We start from the raw sequence: 22,303 nt of genomic DNA on the forward strand, positions 1-22,303 counted from the left end.
TCGCTGAGCCATGCCTGGTAACCATTAGCACCGAGCAGGGGAGAAGACGGTCACTCATTCCAACAACTCTGCCTCCCGCATTCTGAGGAGCCCATTTTCCCTAAACTTGAATTATCAACAGAGGCTATAACCCTTTCTAGCAGAAGGCCTGGCTATTAAGGTTTTTAAAGAACAAGTGAAGAGCTTTGTAAAAATATAATGATTCAGATTTTTCCACTGACTCCTTGTTTCTGTTCCTACAAACAGATCAATAACCAGAACCTATTTTAAAACTCCACTAAACAGTGTAGCAATGGCACCCCACTCCAGTACTCTTGCCTGGAAAATCCCATGGATGGAGAAGCCTGGTAGGCTGCAGTCCATGGGGTCGCTGAGAGTCAGACACGACTGAGCGACTTCACTTTCACTTTTCACTTTCATGCATTGGAGAAGGAAATGGCAACCCACTCCAGTGTTCTTGCCTGGAGAATCCCAGGGGCGGGGGAGCCTGGTGGGCTGCCGTCCATGGGATCGCACAGAGGTGGACACGACTGAAGCGACTTAGCAGCAAACAGTGCAGCAACTGAAGTCTACTCAGTACCCTGTATCTTAGAACAGGGATATCTTAGAACAACAGATTTCTTCCTGTATGTAAACTAGCAGAGGTTGTGTGTGCCTGGTAAAATAGGTTTGTTATTCATTAATACCTTCTATGGCATGAGAGTTATGTCTGGCATTCCTATTCCAAAATAATAACTAGATTTTGAAAGGATGCATGGGAGTCAACAATGTCACACTCATTTTTAAAGGGCATAGGTTAACCTGGAGATATTGAGGATTATGATGTCTGTGTCCCATAATAGAGGAAGGTTGTAACTACCATAAGTGAAATACTTGGGTTGTTTAGTACCTAGTGACATATCAAAAACAGCTGTGATTCTGTTTTCAATCCTTGTCATTTTGAGAAAAACAAAACAGAGAGCAAAGAGACAAACACTCTATTAGTCCCCCTCAATCCTATTTTCAAGAGGCATTAGAGACGGAGAGACAGAGAGAGAGAGAGAGAGAGAGAGAAATAACCTGCTGTTTCAAATCATCAGGAAATCCAAGACAGCTATGCTTACTCCAGGCAGACTGTAGTTAACATGCGTAACTATGATTTTAAAAGTTCCTGGATGGCAAAGAAGGAATGAACTTTTGCCCACCCTTTCCCAGAAAACAGAACAACACAGACTGTAAATGAACAGCCTCCAGACAGAACAACGGGCACACAATGACAACATCGTTACAGAAGGGTCTCCAACCCTATGTGGAAACCCTTACCAAGCTTTCTGGAGCACATGTCTATGCTTCAAAATAGCAGCCCGAAAAGGAATAAATCATATAGAGATCTTTTTTTTTTTAATGTCCTATTTCCTTTTCCAGAATTGGGTGAGATGGAGCACAGTGATTGGGAGAAAGATAAAAAGAGAGAACAGAAATAACAGAGAAACTCAGCTTATTCTTCCATGGAGCATGGCTACACAAAAGCAACAAAGACAAGGTTAAGATTTATCTTTATAAATCTAAAATATCACTAGAAACAAACACTAAGCATCCACTCAGGTATGCTTAAAATGCCATAAGGAGCACGAACACATAATTCATTCAAGTCAAAGGGAAACATAAAGGGACACTTGTTTTTCTCTTAAGTATTTCTCAGAAGGAGAAAAAAGCGTGCCAAAAATAGTTTGAAATCAATTTTAAGGTGCAAAATGAAGATTTTTTTTCCTGGAGTACTTCTTTAACCTGCCTATTTATATTTGACAGGTTTAACACTACCACTTAGTGATTACAGAAAATATCTTGGTGTTGACTGATACAGAACCTGCTATTCACAGAAATGTTTAGGGTTGGCAAGTCGAAATAGCTCAGATAAGTTCTTCAAAGCAAACTGCACCCTGCTATAACTATGTAGATAATATACCTTAGCAAGGGTTCCTCCAGAAGTAGTCCCATATCCACAAAGGCCAAAGGCCTTTGAACTTTTAAAGAATGAACTCCACCTGAGCCCACCTACCCTGAGGCCAGCACAAGCTTTGTAAATTCCAGCCACCCTGGACCCTCCTTCCACTGGCCTGTCAGAAAGTATCTGAACCTCTTCTATACTGAGTTTCAGCTACACGGAATCTAACTTCTACCTTATCTGTCAAGGGGTGGGTGGCCCAGGAAATTGGATATTTATATCTTTTTGTCGATGACAAGTAGAATTATTAACTACTAAGCCCATTTCTAAACTGTTTGAACATTCTTTGACTTTTTTCAAGGCCAAGTTAAGCTTTATTCTTACTCACTTTTCCCTTTTTAGTTTTGGGTCCCTTATCACCCAACTCAGATCCTCTACTACAGAAAGAACAGGGCGGGGATGAGGAGGTATGGGATTAACATTTACACCATGCGTAAGATCCTGTTGTTTCAATATGCTTTTAATTATTTTTTTAACAACCATTGGTATTATCCTCATTTTCATGACAAGGGAACTAAGGGTCAGAGAAGGTAAGTAACGGTGACCCCAAGTCACCGAGTTAGCATGTGGTAGAGCTGGTCCTGGAGCTCAGGGCCACCTGAGTCCACAGGTCTGCCCTTCATAATCGCCCCTTGTTGGTGCCCTATTTGCGGCAACTATTAGTTGCAGAAGTTACACGAGGACTTTAGGACAGATTCACAGTCCTTGTGATTCAGTCCTTGACAGTGTGGCTTCGTTATTTTATTTGAATTGCATTCCCAGGGCATCACATGCCTGTGTTCAAACATAAATATAAAAGTGCACTATTGCCTGTAACTAGTATACTTTTCATTAATGCAAATAATTAAAAGCAGCCTTTATCTGGAATATCTTTCCCCAAAAGGCATACAATTTTCTAAGTAAGGTTATTTCTCCCCTCAAATACCACACATTAAAATATACTGCTATGCACTCCAGAAATCTATGTACTCTTAATATTTTCATTTACAAAAGAAGAATACGAGTTCAGATTTTCTTATTACTAGATCATCAATGCAGGAGGTTACTTCTGTGTGAAGATTAAACACAGTTGTAAAGGTATTTCCTATCCATCTGTCACTTATTCAGATGCTATTTAAGCCTCTAGCCTATTTTTTCTCATTGTTCTAGGGTGCCTACTGCTGCTGCTGCTGCTAAGTCACTTCAATCGTGTCTGACTCTGTGCGACCCCATAGATGGTAGCCCACCAGGCTCCCCCGCTCCTGGGATTCTCCAGGCAAGAGCACTGGAGTGGGCTGCCACTGCCTTCTCCAAGGGTGCCTACTACATAATAGTTAATCTATAAATGTTTGCTAAATTAACTACAAAAATTCTAATACAATGAAATACTCTGAAATATTTGAAATGGAATTTTGCTTTTGACTAATATGTTTTCCTATCAGTAGAAATACATTAAAATATACCATGGATATCAAACATTACATCAAGTACCATGTGCGAGTCCTAAGGCTCTTTGAACCACTTCCTTAAATGACGTAATATTTTTCTCCCAACAACTGGACTGTGTGTCACACTTGTATGCCTTAGAGAGATACTGGAACGCCTGAGGAAAGAAAAAGAACAGCATTCAGAATGAGCAGAATTCACATTTCAAACTCTGCTTCCTGGAAGTCATATGGAACTAATTCCAGGTGAAAAGCCAGCCTCTGCGTTATGCAGCACAGTCTCCGCATTATTCTCATCAAAGAAGGGATACAGATGCACATCCATCAGCAACGAGCAGTTAAATCAAATGGGCGTGTCTGAATGGAGACACTTCCCTCCCAAAATTAAAAGGCAGGGTTTGCAAATCTATAAGTATACACATTTCCCTGGCATTTGTAAACATCAGCTTAAGAGACCAGTTTAGAGAATGAGGTGTGAACTTGGTGAAAACTGTGGGATTACTGGCAGGTGAGTAATGACACAGATGCTTAAAACAACTTTCTTTTACAACCTCCCCACCCTTGAGGGAGAAATCACATATCAGAGAATTCAGAGCATCCTTACTGCCGTAAGAGAGGACAGAATTCAGGAAGATGGAAGGACGGAGAGCAGGAGTGCGTGCGCACGTGCGTGTGAGTACCTATTCTCCAGGCTGACAAGGCTTTGCCGGGAGCCAGCTGGGTGGACTGGAGCGGGGGAGAGAACGGCTAAGAATCCCACAGATTAGCTGTACTGTGGCAAATTCCAAACTTATACAAGTACATTTGATTTGTTGTGGATGTTTTGAAAAGAACACAAAACATTTAGTATTCCAACCCTGGAAACTCTGGAGGCCCCTTTCACATTCTAAGATAAGAAGCTGACTGTGTTCCCCTGCACTTGCAAGAAAGGGGCAGGGCAACCTTTGCATAACATTTATGTTTAGACTTTAAAAGCTCCTCTCCCATAGCCTTATCGAGCTCCTTTTCTATCTCCTTTTCATAGTCTCCACCTCAGATTTAAACACTCCTTTGTCCTTGTACCATCTACCTTAGTCTTCAGCGAGGAGCCTGCAGAAAGGGGTGTGGAGTAAATAACGAGAACCAGCTGTTCACGGCTTGCAAGGAAAGCAGGTTAAAGAGACCCTTTTTTGGGAAACAGAGAACAATTATTTAAGAAAAACTCATGGAAAGAAAAAAGATGAATGTTTATACATCCTAACCTGTCCAAAATTCAGGATGCTTATGTTAAAAGACTGCATCATAAGTGAAAATATGAGCATATTAATCTTATCTTTCAAATTATTAGTCTCCCTCCAACCATCAAAAAAGCAGATTCACCCTGTCTGTGTTCAAATAGAAGGTAAGAGCCCCAGAGGACTGGGAAGGACTCACCTTTTCATTTTCGTCAGGCTTGTCACTCTGCCCGTTTCCATACACTTGGGCATACAGCCTCCAGATTTCTCCATCATTCGTCACTCTTGAAGTCACTCTGCCAAATAACTCCTGCAGCTTTCCTCTGAGGCCAGTTGCAACATCGCCACTACGATCGGCCATCCCATCCATCACTGCCCTGACCAGGATTGAAAGGACCTTAAAAAATGCACAGAAGAAACTGGTAAGCTAGAAACAACCAAACAGCAACAAAGAAACAAAGGGCCACCCTCACCATCAACGATGATGACAATGACAAACCATGTCAGGCCTGTAAGAATATCACTCCACCACTTTTAAAGAGTAAAAAACAAGATGAGCCCATCCGGAACCACTGTCTGGGATCGCAGACAGTGATCTGACCTCTCCTGGTGTCCCCTTTTCAGGCTCCTCAGAGGGCTCTGCTTCACAGGGCCCTAGGCTCCGCGCACCTCTCTTCTCACTCTGAGGGTCCTCTCCAAATGATCTGATCCACACCTGGAGCTGCAAACCCACCATGACCAAGTATCTACCCAATACTGTGGGTGCAGCGCCAGCCCGACCACCTTCCAGACAGAGCCCCCAGACTGTGTGGCTCAATACCTACCAGACATGTCCCATCAACCTCTTACCCTCCACCTATCCTAGAGGGAAACCTCGATCCCAGATCCCTCTTCCTCCTGTACTCTCAGAGCCTGCCCCCTGAGCACCAACCTAGATTCTCTTCTCTCCTGGTTGGGCCACATGTAACCGATTTGACTCAACACTCCTCAGTTCAGTTCAGTCGCGTCCGACTCTTTTCGACCCTATGGACTGCAGCACGCCAGGCTTCCCTGTCCATCACCAACTCCCGGAGCTTGCTCAAACTTGTGGCCATTGAGTTGGTGATGCCATCCCTGAATCCTAAATCTAGCTTCTCCTCCTTTATGTTGGCCTCACTATTTTCCACCCGGATCACAGCAATAAGGCTCAGAATTAGAATTCTGCTTAAAGTGGTCCTGGCCCTTCCTCACTGTTGAATGATAAACTACCAATGCATTTGCCTCAGGCACGCAGGCTTCCCAGAAAGTATCTCTTTTCCTTCCAACCACCCCAGTTCCACTCACCATTTGGCAACTTCTTGGCCATCTCGTTTTCATTAGTCTTTACACATTCTACCCCAGACACTCTGAATGCTGATAGATGAACTAAGGTGAGGCCCACTGCAGGTGACACTGCTATGACAAGGCACAGACAGCTATACTGGGCCGTGCATCTCAAGGGCTCCTGGAGGCACACAAAGGGCAGCCTCAGTGACCCACCCTTGTGATAGGAGACCAGCAAAGACACATGGGTCTACCTAAAGAACCAGCTCAAGGAGAGTACCCTCAGACCTCGCTACTCAGCGTGGCCCCTGGGCTGACAGCAGCGGCCTCACCCAGGAGCCTGCTGTAAGTGCAGAATCCTGGATGAGATGCTGCTCCATCTTGGATTGAGAGTCTGCATTTCTAGCGCGCTCCCGGGTGGTGCTTATGCTGACGGTCCACAGATCACACACTCTTCTGAGTAGCAAGGTTCCAAGAGACAGGGTGCCACATCTTTATTCTTACTCTGAACTTCAAGGAGAGGACCACATTCATCAGCTCGTGTCCCTGATGTCTAACATCGTGCCTAGCACACAGTATTGACACAACAAACGACTCATGCCTGAAAGAAAGACTGCACGAACACACCTCTTTCAGAAAGAGTTGCTAAGAGAAATGCAACCGACACCTTACTCTGTCTCCCCGCAGGGCGTTCTGATCCAGACGTGAGATGCAGCCAAGGAATCAAGGCCCTTCTGGCCCGTGAACACTGTTAGGAATGTGAGCTCAGACTCATGGTCCTAATTACATCCAGGGATACAAGTGGACGGGAGAAAACTCAATTGTGCTTTTTTTTCTTTTGTGACAGACAAGGTAAATTATCTCTGCCCATAAATTCACATTATAATTCAACATGTACAGTTTTAAATCTGAAAGTAATGAAATTGCTATTACAGCCCCACTCATGGTTTTAAGCCTGAAAGTCACAATACAGGAGAAACGGTATGAACGTGCACTACCTGTTTCAAGTAATTATTCTGTAAACATTTCAAGGATTAACATACTTCAAAAGAGATGGTCTAGTGAAGCAGTTACTAAGGTGGACAAGTAAAGCATACTGAAGTAGTAAAATTCTTTGCTTTTTCTGGGCTCTCACAGTTGGCCCAACATCCTATCTACTCATTTTAGCCATGATGAGTAGCCAAGGGGGAAGAGAAATCTATTATTCTTCTTGCCAATTAAGATGGAGAGCTGTAGTGCTGGTGTTTGAGAGAGGAAAAGTTGGTAAAGTGTGTGTGTGTGTGTATTTGTGGGTGCAAAAAGGGAAGTGTAAAATGACAAGGAGGTGCAATGCCTCTGTTGGGGTCAGGGTGCAGACACCAAACACATCTCTACCCAATTCACATGCAGATACCATCAGGAGAGAGGTCCTGAAGAGAAGACAAGACAATCCCAAATTTGTTTTTATACTCTCTGATGTTCAGTGCTTAAATAGCTGGATCTGGGCCTGAGGAGAGAGTTCCATATGGAGGAATAGATAGTAGTCACACGTGGCCCTGGCAGATCCGCTTAAAGAGACTGTGTGGGGTAAGAATCACACCGAGGATGGAGTCTTTAAGGAAAACACCGTTTAAGAGGAGGAGAGACGAATGGAGGTCTGTGCACTAAGGAAGGATGGCAGCAAGTGATGTCATGGAAACCAGGGAAGGAAAGTAACAAGGAGAGTACATCCACAAAAGATCAGGACTGGAAGACTGCTGGATTGGCAAGTTCAAGGGTTAGTGACTGCATCCAGGGTTAAAGCCAGAAAAGGCAGGGCAGGAGAGATGAGGATTTTAGACAAGAGGCTCACAGAGAATCATGTGAAAACCAACACAAGCATTAATGCCATTAAAAAACAAAAAGCAAACAATACTCCTCGATCACAGTATTATGTAATATCCATTTTGAATATAATTTGCACAGACACATAATGTTAATAGAAAATATTCACGTAACCAAAATTTTTAGTGTAAATATATTGGGAAGAAATGTAAGTAATAGAAATGCCAGTATTAGATAATTAAGTCCTTATTTACTATGAGAAGAGGTCAACTGATAATACCTGCTGCTAAGTCACTTTAGCTGTGTCCGACTCTGTGCAACCCCATAGACGGCAGCCCACCAGGCTCCCCCATCCCTGGGATTCTCCAGGCAAGAACACTGGAGTGGGTTGCCATTTCCTTCTCCAATGCATGAAAGTGAAAAGTCAAAGTGAAGTCGCTCAGTCGTGTCCGACCCTCAGCGACCCCATGGACTGCAGCCTACCAGGCTTCTCCATCCATGGGATTTTCCAGGCAAGAGTACTGGAGTGGGGTGCCATTGCCTTCTCCGGATAATACCTAACACTGGGTTAATAAAAATAGCCATCTATAGTTATCATTATTAGGAAATATGGAAACGTGCGAATGGCAAAAGAATTCTAAAGGGTCTCTCCCCTTTGGCAAGAAGTATCTTGAGGAGGGGGCGCAGCGGGGCAGGAAATCGCTGTACTCTGTCCTAAGTCTTACACTACGACTTAACTTGTAAAAACTGTGTTATTTTAAAAATACAAACATTTCATTTAAAAAGAGAGAAAAAGAATAAATATATTCAAAAACTGGCAAACAGGAAACAAAGAATGACAGCACACAAAAATATTCCTTTTCCAAAGGGGGCCGCGTGGGCGTCAGGAGGCTGCCGACGCCTAACTCTCACTCTGCGGGTGGCGCACAGGTGTGTTCCCTTCGTGAAAACGCACGTCTACTTACAATCTGTATACTTTTCTATATTTTCACTGTATTTGAATAAAAGTTAATTAAAAAGGTATTTCCTCCAATTAATGAAGTCCCATAAACTGAAGGAAAAAAGTGAGTTATTAAAATATATTAACAAATGGAGCTAATACATAATCTTAAAAAGTTCAATAAATTTTTAAAAACACAATTAATGTTATAATTTACTGGTTAATATCACCATTTTCCTCTCTTTAACTGTTAAGTGAGAGAAATCACCCTCTAGTTATCCAGACTGACTACAAAAATAGTAACATATATTTAACCCTTCTTTAGAAAATAGGTATTTTTAACTCAAAAAAGCAAAAGATCTTGCCTCAGATTTCTCTGATAAAATGAATCACCAAATATTATGATTTTCTCCTAGGCAGTTCATAAAGTTTACCTGCATTACAGTCCTTTGCATTAAGGTGAAAAGAAAATCTTTTTAAACAGATAAATGTTTTTATCTACTGTAAACTGGGTAAACATTTGATTACTGAACCTGCCAGTTACAGTTAAAATTATTAATCACTAAGTATGTAGTAACAGGCTGAAGGGTAGAGCGGTGTAAGAATTTAGAGGCAGTTCTCAGGGAAACAGGATCCGAGACACGGGCACTCGGATGGGTTGCACATGTGCAGTAAGATGAGGACAGAGAAGGGCAAGTGCAAAGCAATCGTGCCATCTGCCTCCAGCCAGGTGTTCAAGAACAGCTAGAGCTAGAGTGGAGAGGAAGACAGTCAGTCGCTGAAGTCCAGCACAAACATGGGGGAATGGCTAGGAAGTCTGTAAACAGCAGTAATGAGTGCAGGTCTTCTGTTAACCAGGGCAGGTGAACTGTTTTATCAGGGAGTCAACATACATGTGGAGAGGTCTGAAAACTGTAAAGCAGTATAAACCTATAAACTATCACGATTATCACTGAACCTCACTGTCAAAAGGGGACAGCAAAGCGCTCATCGTTGCCCACTCAGTATGTGCCCCCATACTTCCTGAGGGTTTAAAACAGGCCTAAAGGGAAACAAACTCTACCACCTCGGTATCAGCCCTCCATACCTCCCAATACCTCTGCTCTGAGCACTCACGGTGAGCTGAGCCCCATGCTAAGTACACAACCAACTTGATTTCATTTGGTTCTCACTGTTACCCTAGGAAGCAGGGACTTTATTATCCCCACTTTACACAGAAACTGAAAGACAAAGTGAGCTTCTCAAGGGCCCAGAGCAAGTGAATCATGCACCTGGGTTTTAAACACCAGAGATTTTTGGAATCATGAGCTTTGATGAGGATAAAGAGAAGACAAGAATGATAGTAGATAATGTTCATATATACACAGTTCTTTTACATTGGAAAGATTTGTTCTTTTATGAAATATATATATGAATATTATCTACTATCAGTGTTGTCTTCTCTCTATATGTATATATTCATATATATATATGACCCTTCCTGTGAGCCAGGAGCTCTATGAACACAGTCCTCCTAACAACTCTAGGGGGAAGGTGCTCTTGCTATTTGTATTCTGCAGGTAAAGACACTGGAGCACAGAGAACTTTAACTTGTCCAAGGTCACACAGCTAAGGGAAGGCAGAGTTGGGTTTTAACCTGCAGCTCGCGTCCCAGCTCTTGCTCTCAAGCACCTGCTGTATTAAGTTATAAAGGAGAGTTCCTTACTCCTCTGCTGTTTCTTCCTTTCTAATGAGTTCTTTCACATCAGAAAGATTTGCTCTTTTATGAAATATGCACGGCAATAACTTTGATCATTTCATTATCCTTTTTTTGCCAAATTTTGAATCAACCAAAACCAGACAGGCTTTTGTAGCTTTTTAACTTAAAAATTTCTCCAAGACGATGGCGCTAATAAAAAATAGAGAAAATAAAATTCCCAAACACAAGCACTACTAATGTTGCCATTAATTTCTCTCGTTTCTTTGCTATGCAAAAGTTTTTAATACTGATGCTCTGTAAACTGTTTTATCTTTGTTTTTCACTTAACATTATGTCATAGAATTTTTTCACGCTTTCATATATTCTTTAGATAGATCATTTTAATAGATTCAAAGCCTCCCACTGGGAGGCACGAATGGTAAAGAATCCATCTGCCAATGCAGGAGATACAAGAGACATGGATTCAATCTCTGGGCTGGGAAGATCTCCTGAAGTATGAAATGGCAACCCACTCCAGTATGCTTGGCTGGGAAAATTCCATGGACAGAGGAGCCTGGTGGGCTATAGTCCATGGAGTCGCAAATTGTCAAACATGACTGAACACACACGAAAACAAAAACAACTGCAGTTAGGCTGTTTCCATGTGTCGCCATTGTCATTATTACTATAAATAACGTTTCACTGCATATCTTTGTGCCTGAAGAGTTTTCTCATACTGAAGCTTCTCTAGGTTAGAATTCCAGGAACAGAACTATAGAATAAAGGGAATAAACAATTTAAGACTCTAGAGATAAGCTGGATACTTTCAAAAAGGACTAAATCAAATTTAGATGTCCATTAGTAGTGTACGGAAATGTGTCATTTCATTGCATATCACCAGTACTGGGTGTGTACGGTATTTTGTTCCACTAAAGATATATGCAGCTACTATTCTAGTTTTGCTTTTATTATGTGAATTTAAATCTCTTTCCAAATGTTTGTTGAGTAAATATATTTCCTTTTTAAGATATTTAAATTACTTCTTAATTTGTATGGAACTCATTTTCCAGTTTGGAAACAAGCTGATGCACTAACACGTTGCTAGCCTCTTTTTCTAAACCCCAATTCTGTACACTGCTGGGAAAAAAAGAGAAAGTTGAATCTGAAAAAGTAACAGCAAACACATGGGAAATCCTGGAGAGAAGGAGATTGGCTGAGTCCTGGTCTGGTGGAGAAGAGCAGTCCAGGGTGGAAAAGTACGAGATGCCAAGGCTCACAGATGGCCTGGGAGCCCGGGAAAAGCTTTTTTGTTGTGCTTTCTTTTCCTTACACACACTACTCTATGTGCCACTTGCCACCAATCTGGAGAGACCAAAATACAACAGTGCCAGCCCAGTGCAAGACAGGGACCAGGCAGGTATAGAAGGTCAGCCCCCAATCTGTTGAGATTGGATGGCAACTCAGGAAGATGGGCACTGGAAGAAAGCAGTGCCTGGCAGAGATCAGAAAGGTTTCCTGAGGAGCCAGGCCACTTGGGTGGTGGCGGTGGTGGTGATGGGAGAGGGCAGTGGCAAAGTACTTCTAGGAAATAAGTTCCCCTCACCAGGAGAGGCACAATTTGGTCCTGGGCTTGCTTTAGGCCCTCCCACCAAGTACACATTACCAGTCCAAGAGCCAATATCCCCAGGGGAGGATGAGCCAATAGGGACAAAATTAGACATCTGAAAAGTGTAGCCAAAATGAAATAAACACATTGAACAGCCTATGTGAAAAAGAATTAAAGGGGCATAGGGAGGAAAACTTGTTTTCATAATACATACCCTCAGGAAGATGAGAGGGAAAAACCAAGGAAGATCCCCTGGGCAGCAGTATAAATGGGGAAGGAAGAGTATGAGGACTGAGCCTGGGGTTGTTCACAGGGAAGGAAAGGCAAGAACAATTCTGCAAAGGGGATGAGCAAGCTGCAGCTGGTGGCGTAAGAGCGGTGACATTCTGGAAGCCAGCTAAAGAAAGTGTCGGAAGGAAGAGGGATCAACTGTGCTAAGTGCCACAGACAGGCTGAGACACCAGGGCTGAGGGAAGGGACGTGGAGACTGCGGCAAGATGCTTCTCCCAAGGGGTCAGTCCTGAAGAACAGCAGAGACGTGGGGTGGGGATTAAGGATGGGGGAGGGCGCATAAATTATTTGTGCACAGCTTGGAAACACTGAGAACTTTTAAAAACAAGTGCAATGATAAATGCATTTGTAATATAACATAGCTATACAGGTACAATTTAACCCATGGTGATCATAAGAGAAGGTCCACTGGACTTTTTATCTGAAAACTAATCCTAATACGCTACCCCAAGGATCATTCTTTACTTAGTCTGTGGCTTTTTTGGGGGGTTCTGGACACCCTTGTGGATCTGATTGAGAGTTTTGAATCCTCTACCCAGAAGAGGTAGTTACATAGCCACATACACAAGTCTTTTTTCCATGATATTTTGGGTAATCTCACAATCTTCTGAAGCCTAGTAATAGATCCTTCTTAGAAATTCTAATTTGCCCAAGATGGCCTGGGATTTCAGTCTTATCTCTCAGTACAGCATATGACTCAGTAAGTGCATTTCTCTGAAGAGCTTTCTTAAGTTTTCTATCAATTCCCTCCTTCTTCTTTTTATCCCTTCCGTCACTTTCCGATGTTCGCATCTCTGGTGCTGCATTAGGCGAGGCCTTAGTGAGATTAGCTGAGGCATCTGCAGCCTTCTCTAGAGGGTGCCTCTGTGCATGCTGCCTCTACTTCCACCAAAGCTCCCAGTGAGGTGTGTGCTGGACACATCCCCTTACCTTTACCAGCCCCACTATTCTCAAAGCCACTGCTTTCCCTCTGAAAAGGAATGAGAAAGTTGTGGGGGGGTCGAATACTCACCCCAAATTCATGTCGTAACAGAACCTCAGAATGTGAGTTCATTTGGAAATAGTTAGTAACAATTAGTTACGATAAAGTCATACTAGATTAGCGTGGGCCCTAAATCCAATGACTAATGTTCTTATAAGAAAAGGAGGTGACACATAGAGACACAGGGAAGGAGATGAAGTAGGTGAAGAGGGAAACAGGTTAGAATCATGCTGCCACAAGCCAAGGAAAGCCAGGAACCCCCAGAAGCTGGAAGAGGCAAGGAAGGTTCTTCCCTAGAGCCTTTGGAGGGAGCATGGCTCAGCTAACACCTTGATTTCAATCCTCTAGCTCTAGAACTGAAGAGAATAGATTTCTATTGTTTGAAGAAACTAAGTTTGTAGTAATTTGACATAGTAGTCCCAGGTAACGAATCCAGCAGTCTTACTTAGAAAGACCAAGGCAACGTTGAGAACACTCAGACAAACGCCTCCTGGACACTTACCTGGCTTCTACTAATCCTCTTCACATTTCAGTTCAGAAAGCACTAAATGAACAGCTGTCATGTCTCAGCCTGTCTCCACTCAGTATGGTGATGTCCAGCCTTCTCACTGTTTCTGTCCAGTCAGTAAGTCATGTCCAATTCTTTGCAATCTATGGACTGCAGGACACCAGGCTTCCCTGCCTTCACTATCCCCCGGAGTTTGCTCAAACTCATGTCCATTGATTCGGTGATGCCATCCAACCATCTCATTCTCTGCTGCCCCCTTCTCCTTGCCTCATATGTAGAAGTTTTCAATTCAAATCTCTCCATATTTGCCTTTATGGGGTATGGCTTGTGTGTCATGATAAAATACATTTTCTCTATCCCCAAGCTTATAGAAATATTTTCTATCAAGTGCTTTTACGGTTTTACATCTTCCATAACAATAATGATGATAAGGATGATGACGGCAGCTATACTTAAACAGCACTTGTATGTGGCAGGTGATATTCTCTGCCCTTTTCATACAGCTATTTACTTAATCCTCACAGCAGTCCTGTGAGGTACTAATATTATCCTTGTTTCATGAAAGTGAAAAACCAAGAGGTTTGTAACTTGCTCAGGTCATACAGCTGGGGGAGGTAGCCTGGAAGCCCAGGCTGTCTAACCCCAGAATCTATGCTCTTACGTACATCATCCTGCTTCTCAAGGCATTTCAATTTAAATATTTTAACCAACTACTTGAATTTATTTTGGTTTAAGGAGTGAAGCAGAGCTTTCATTCTGAGTCCCAAATGCTTGGCCAACTATTTCAATGCATAGTGAATATTTTATTTTATCCCACAGATTTAAAATGCCATCCTTATCATTAACTACATTCTCACACTTACTTGAGTGTTTCTGAACCCTCTCCTGTTTCATTTCATTCCTGTAGCAGATGTTAACTCTTTATATAATAAGGATATCATTACCTTTTTATCTTTCCTACTTGTTACAAATATTTTGTCACATATTTTTTTCATGAAGTCATAAAAATTCCTTCACGTTTTCTTTTCTTGCTTCAAAGTTCAGGAAATTTGGTAGGTACTCACTTGTATTCCTAGTTTTTCCAGGAGATGAAAAAATATTTAGCATATATTTAGCCCATTTGGAATTTATTTGGTGTATCATAAAATAATCTAAGTATATTTTTTGAGCCTGGATGCTTAGAGGGATTTCACTTTAATCAGTATAAATAGCCCTGCAGTCCCTCACTTCCTAACTAAACCAATGCCACGGCACCAACTCTGTGTCATGGCTTCTAAATCCCTGACCCCCATCTCCAGTCATTTCAGTGATGCGGTGCTTCTGCTGCATTCTCTTTCTCACATCCTGTACCACGGAATGCAGCAAGCAGTGTGTGACTGTGGAGAACCCCACCAGCTCCTGAAGAGAGGTGAAGTTTTCTCACCTGGAGAAGCAGCCATCCTCATCTCCACAAAGAGGAAAGCTTAACTATTCTCCAACACTAACCTTGAGGTCCTTGGCCAAGTCTCCCTAAAAAGTTGGCCAAAAGCACAAGGCGTTGGCCCTTTGAATCCTGGAGGTCTTCACAGCAGGAAGTAACAGGATCGCCTCGGGTCCAGTTACAAACACTTCCAGGAGGGCTGGAGGCCAGGAATGAAGCCATTTCCGCCTCCTGGCTTGGCCATGTCCCCGCTCCACTTGGAGCTCTCTAAAGAACTTGCTCTGCTTCCTGGCCTGATAACCCTGACCCTTGGCTTCCCCACACCTCAGTTATCACAGAGAGGTAGGCAGCTTAACATTGTCTTTTTCACTCTTTCAGCAAAAGAAAAAAAAAATTCTGTGCATGAGGAAATGGCATGCTCAAGCTTTAGGTTAAAAAGGCCAAACTTCAGACTTTACATCTTGGTTTGACTAGTTATAAGCTGTGAAAGATCAGCTTTATTAGTTTCTCCAGCGAGCCGCAGATACTTCAGCAGTAAAACAGAGGTAATATCTACCTCACAGAGACAGAATCCATATAGAATACATCCATTCACTCCACTCTTCCCCTCAGGTAAGCCCCGCCACCACTTGCTCTACGACTTCAATGGACTTGGCAATCTTTCCCACCGCCCATCAACACCACCTCCCTCCTTCCCCAAGGAGAAATCCACACAAAGAACAACATCCATAAGAAAGAATACATATTGTATGATTCTGTTTATACGACAATCAAGAGAAAGAAAACTGAACTGTGGGGACGGAAATCAGAAAGCAGTTGCTTGGTTGAAGGGAAAGGGTGGTGGTTCAGTTGACTGGAAAGGGGAATAATAGAACTTTCTGTGGTGATGAAAATGTTCCATACCTGTTTTGGGAAGTGGTTCTATAATTCACAATGTCAAAACATATCAAAATTACACTTAAGATCTGTGCATTTTCTTATGTGTAAATACCCCAATTTGGAAAAAAAAAAAACCCAAACACCTCTGTCAGATATAATTCAAATGCATAGTAATATGATGGGGGAAATATGCTGTTTAATATAAATCTTCTGACAAACTTCAAGGCATGATTCACTCCAATAGACATGCCTAAATGTGATTCCTACCTTTGGTTCCAACCACGGACAGGGGAGCCTGGTGGGCTTCTGTCTATGGGGTCGCACAAAGTCAGACACGACTGAAGTGACTTAGCAGCTTAGCAGCAGCTATGTAACTGGCCAAGTTACATAATCTCTCTGGGTCTCATATTCATACATTGTAAAATGAGGACTTTTCAGTACCCACTTCAAATACTGTATGCCCTGTAAAAGATCTTGAGTCTTTTGCATTCTGTTCTTTTCCTCTATTTCTTTGCATTGATCGCTGAGGAAGGCTTTCTTATCTCTTCTTGCTATTCTCTGGAACTCTGCATTCAGATGCGTATATCTTTCCTTTTCTCCTTTGCTTTTCACGTCTCTTCTTTTCACAGCTATTTGTAAGGCCTCCTCAGACAACCATTTTGCTTTTTTGCATTTCTTTTTCTTGGGGATGATCTTGATCCCTGTCTCCTGTACAATGTCACGAACCTCCATCCATAGTTCATCAGGCACTCTGTCTATGAGATCTAGTCCCTTAAATCTATTTCTCACTTCCACTGTATAATCATAAGGGATTTGATTTAGGTCACACCTGAATGGTCTAGTGGTTTTCCCTACTTTCTTCAATTTGAGTCTGAATTTGGCAATAAGGAGTTCATGATCTGAGCCACAGTCAGCTCCCGGCCTTGTTTTTGCTGACTGTATAGAGCTTCTCCATCTTTGGCTACAAAGAATATAATCAATCTGATTTCGGTATTGACCGTCTGGTGATGTCCATGTGTAGAGTCTTCTCTTGTGTTGTTGGAAGAGGGTGTTTGCTATGAACAGTGAGTTCTCTTGGCAAAACTCTATTAGCCTTTACCCTGCTTCATTCTGTACTCAAAGGCCAAACTTGCCTGTTACTTCAGGTGTTTCCTGACTTCCTACTTTTGCATTCCAGTCCCCTATAATCAAAAGGACACCTTTTTTGGGTGTTAGTTCTAGAAGGTCTCGTAGGTCTTCATAGAATCGTTCAGCTTCAGCTTCTTCAGCATTACTGGTTGGGGCACAGACTTGGATTACCGTGATACTGAATGGTCTGCCTTGGAAAAGAACAGAGATCATTCTGTCGTTTTTGAGATTGCATCCAAGTACTGCATTTTGGACTCTTTTGTTGATTATGATGGCTACTCCATTTCTTCTAACAGATTCGTGCCCACAACAGTAGATACAATGGTCATCTGAGTTAAATTCACCCATTCCAGTCCATCTTAGTTCACTGATTCCTAGAATGCCGATGTTCACTCTTGCCATCTCCTGTTTGACCACTTTCAATTTCCTAGATTCATGGACGTAACATTGCAGGTTCTGTAATATTGCTCTTTACAGCATTGAATCTTGCTTCTATCACCAGTCCCATCCACAGCGGAGTGTTGTTTTGCTTTGGCTCCATCCCTTCATTCTTTCTGGAGTTATTTCTCCACTGATCTCCAGTAGCATATTGGGCACCTACTGACCTGGGGAGTTCATCTTTCAATGTCCTATCTTTTTGCCTTTTCATACTGTTCATTGGGTTCTCAAGGCAAGAATATTGAAGTGGTTTGTCATTCCCTTCACCAGTGGACCACATTCTGTCAGACCTCTCAACAGAATGGGAAAACAATAGAATGGGAAAGACTAGAGATCTCTTCAAGAAAATTAGAGATACCAAGGGAACATTTCATGCAAAGATGGGCTCAATAAAGGACAGAAATGGTAGGGACCTGACAGAAGCAGAAGATATTAAGAAGAGGTGGCAAGAATTCACAGAAGAACTGTACAGAAAAGATCTTCACGACCCAGATAATCATGAAGGTGTGATCACTCACACTCACCTAGAGCCAGACAACCTGGAATGTGAAGTCAGGTGGGCCTTAGGGAAGCATCACTATGAACAAAGCTAGTGAAGATGATGGAATTCCAATTGAGCTATTTCAAATCTTAAAAGATGATGCTGTGAAAGTGCTGCACTCAATATGCCAGCACATTTGGAAAACTCAGCAGTGGCCACAGGACTGGAAAAGGTCCGTTTTCATCCAATCCCAAAGAAAGGTAATAACAAAGAGTGCTCAAACTACTGTACAATTGCACTCATCTCACATGCTAGTAAAGTAATGCTCAAAATTCTCCAAGCCAGGCTTCAGCAATAGGTGAACTGCGAACTTCCAGATATTCAAGCTGGTTTTGGAAAAGGCAGAGGAAACAGAGATCAAATTGCCAACATCCGCTGGATCGTGGAAAAAGCAAGAGAGTTCCAGAAAAACATCTATTTCTGCTTTATTGACTATGCCAAAGCCTTTGACAGCGTGGATCACAATAAACTGTGGAAAATTCTGAAAGAGATGGGAATACCAGACCACCTGACCTGCCTCTTGAGAAACCTATATACAGGTCAGGAAGCAACAGTTAGAAGTGGACATGGAACAACAGACTGGTTCCACGTAGGAAAAGGAGTACGTCAAGGCTGTATATTATCAACCTGCTTATTTAACTTCTATGCAGAGTACATCATGAGAAACGCTGGGCTGGAAGAAGCACAAGGTGGAATCAAGATTGCCAGGAGAAATATCAATAACTTCAGATATGCAGATGACACCACCCTTATGGCAGAAAGTGAAGAGGAACTCAAAAGCCTCTTGATGAAAGTGAAAGAGGAGAGTGAAAAAGTTGGCTTAAAGCTCAACATTCAGAAAATGAAGATCATGGCATCTGGTCCCATCACTTCATGGGAAATAGATGGGGAAACAATGGAAACAGTGTCAGACTTTATTTTGGGGGGCTCCAAAATCACTGCAGACGGTGACTGCAGCCATGAAATTAAAAGATGCTTGCTCCTTGGAAGGAAAGTTATGACCAACCTAGACAGCATATTAAAAAGCAGAGATATTACCTTGTCAACAAAGGTCCATCTAGTCAAGGCTATGGTTTTTCCAGTAGTCATGTATGGATGAGAGTTGGACTATAAAGAAAGCTGAGTGCCAAAGAACTGATGCTTTTGAACTGTGGTATTGGAGAAGACTCTTGAGAGTCCCTTGGATTGCAAGGAGGTCCAACCAGTCCATCTTAAAGGAGATCAGTCCTGGGTGTTCACTGGAGGGACTGATTTTGAAGCTGAAACTCCAATACATTGGCCACCTGATAAAGAAGAGCTGACTCACTGCAAAAGATCCTGATGCTGGGAAAGATTGAGGGCAGAATGAAAAGAGGACAACAGAGGATGAGATAGTTGGATGGCATCACCGACACAATGGACATGGGTCTGGGTGGGCTCTGGGAGTTGGTGATGGACAGGGAGGCCTGGCGTACTGCGGTTCATGGGGTCACAAAGAGTCGGACACGACTGAGCGACTGAACTGGACTGTAAAAGGTAATCCGTGATAGTTCCAAGAACATAGTGAGCACTTGATATATGTTAATCGTTTTCCCTTCCTCTTCCATTTATAAACAGTAAATGAGATGCGAAAGCACAATACTTATATTCTTTTCCCAAAGTGACTGTGAGTTCTCGAAGAGGAGAAAGGGGAGGGGATGTGAGGGGAACAGGGAAGAGCAGAAAAATTAAAAAATGAACAAATAACATTAGAATTCATCCTGAGGAAAGAAGCATAAACATAAGGATTTATCTATAAGGATATTCATGGCACTATTAACAGTAGTAAATTAATAGTAGAAAACTGGAAAATGGAACAGGGACTAATTACACAAAAACACAAAACTAAGTTTTATGATAGATTAATAAAAGTATGTATAACCAGACATGAATATAAATATCTACTATTACAGAAAAGCATTCTTGAGCTATACTAATCTATGCATTAGTCAAAATTAGGACAGACAGAAAAGGCAGGAAATGATAAAGGTAGTATAACTACCCACACATTCTCTTATTACAAATAGTGAGTAAAACAATTTATAGCTGATTTATCCTGTGTCTATATTAAAATGAGTATGAATTTACACACACACAATAGAAAAAAATTTAAATGAAAATAATCATATCTATAAAGTAGAAAAAGCATAGACAAAAAGAATTTTAAAGCAAATTAAAATAGAATGAGGTCAGGTAGTGTCAAACATAAGAATATCAGAGTTTTTTTTAAAGACACCTGTTGCCAAACTTGCAGAGTCAAATTAAGTAAAATTATTTTAGCCAAGATAAAAATATTCCAGACAATCTATCAATTGTCTCTGTCCGTGCTGACGAGTGGTGAGAAAGCATGATGACAGACACAAGCATGTCACAAAGCTAAATATGACTAAGCCCACACCAGCCTTGAGGACCTTCCTTCGATGATGACTTAACCACAATGGAGCGAGTTTACCCACACCTGCCAGAGACCAAACATTGCCATTAGCATTCTGTGACACTTCTGGAGAGGGCTGTTCACAGGGCCTCATATAAACTAGCAAATTATCTCACTATGGTTATTTCTCCATCTAAATACCCAAAAGTTCTCTCTTATAAATCGCTAGAGATGATCCTTTGGCTTGAACATGTCACTGGTTATCTAGCCCTTATGTTCTCAGTATTATTTCCCCAAATCCAGATATAAAAATTAAGCAAAGAGCCATAACATCTGGCATCATTACGGCACCACATGCTTCTCTAAGCGCTGTGTTCACAGGCAGTACTTTTTCTAACAGGAGCGATTCTCAATGCTCCCGCGTGTGGAAGCAGCGCTGTGAGAAGGAGTCTAGCGAGTCCGCATGCCACCCTTAACTGCTCCTAAAGCTCCTGAACTTCTATAAAAACCAATTTCAGACTCATCAAAAGGAGGCTTGGTTCACATTATGAATTTGAAGAACAGAAGAATTATAGGAAAAAAAAGAAATTAAAATATTAGCTGGCCGTGAATTTAAACTAAACCCTAATAATTTTCTTTAGGTAGGAAACTACTAACTTTTCACTTAAATTAGAAATCATATAAGTTAAATAATCTGCTAAAACAGGTACAGGATTAGAAAATTTTCAATGGGAATCAGAATATAATTTTACTATGGATGAAAATTCTTATAATTAGATTTGCTGGAAGGAGTAAAAAAAACTGAACATGATCAATAAAATACATTTGGAAAATCTATTTAAAATAAAAATTAAATGAAAGCATCTCCATTTATGCTGGGAGAAGGTTTCGTTCTTTTCCTTTTTTTTCTTTTTCTGAAAACTGCTGAAAATGTATCTTTGTGCATTCCGAACAAGCTTTGTAAAAGGAGAAAATTAAAAGAATTTACTTGGAGTGTAAAATGGAATATACCAGCAATGCAGCTTATTTACCTTTTCTCTGAGGCTTCCCTGGTGGCTCAGATGGTAAAGTGTCTGCCTGAAATGCAGGAGACCTGGGTTCACTCCCTGGGTTGGGAAGATTCCCCTGGAGAAGGAAATGGTGACCTACTCCAGTATTCTTGCCTGGAGAATTCCATGGACGGAGAAGCCTGGAGGGCTACAGTCCATGGGGTTGCAAAGAGTTGGACATGATTGAGTGACTTCACTTTCTTTTCACTTTCCTTCACTGAGATTTCAGATGGAGAAGGAAATAGCAACCCACTCCAGTATTCTTTCGTGCCCGGGAAATCCCATGGACAGAGGAGCCTGGCAGGCTACAGCACACAGGATCCCAAAGAGTCAGACACGACTGAAGTGACTAACCAAGTGTGAGATTTTAGAACAGCCTTCATGAAGCTTCCTCAGTAAATAAGGGTCTTAAAAATAAAATTACAGTTGAGGTAAACAAGAAACAAGCTCTTTGGAATCTCTGTTCCAGCCTCAGTGGTTTGGCAACATACCGAGACCTGCTCAGAGCCTAGGGGCTGGGTGCAGAAGAGGAAGAGCCATCAGAGCAGTGAGCAGGACAAGTGCAAGATGATGGGGGGCGGGGGCGGGGGCAGGGGGAAGGAGCGTGCAAACAGACCAGCAAGGGTTCCTGTTCTCTCTAGGATGAAAATTTCTGCTATGCCTCCAAACACGTTTTAAGTGATGTTCACTCAAAGTTCAAGTCCCTTCTTTCTATACTGGATGG

General features: G+C 42.0%; 1 protein-coding gene across 3 annotated transcripts in view; it reads right to left on the bottom strand.

The window, feature by feature from the left end:
* Positions 1-22,303, bottom strand: part of TTC27 (tetratricopeptide repeat domain 27) — a 181,107-nt gene that overhangs the window by 4,658 nt on the left and 154,146 nt on the right. For 2 of the 3 annotated variants that reach the window (XM_069583602.1, XM_069583600.1), the window contains exons 17-18: positions 4,822-5,019; positions 3,455-3,566 (exon numbers count right to left, since the gene is read on the bottom strand). In XM_069583602.1, coding sequence (XP_069439703.1) covers positions 3,455-3,566; positions 4,822-5,019 — 310 coding nt within the window. Of the gene's footprint in view, positions 1-3,454; positions 3,567-4,012; positions 5,020-22,303 lie in introns of all 3 variants that reach the window. The other variant, XR_011255745.1, reaches the window with a different exon arrangement.

The sequence above is a fragment of the Ovis canadensis genome, chromosome 3, assembly GCF_042477335.2.
Source record: "Ovis canadensis isolate MfBH-ARS-UI-01 breed Bighorn chromosome 3, ARS-UI_OviCan_v2, whole genome shotgun sequence".
NCBI lineage: Eukaryota > Metazoa > Chordata > Mammalia > Artiodactyla > Bovidae > Ovis > Ovis canadensis.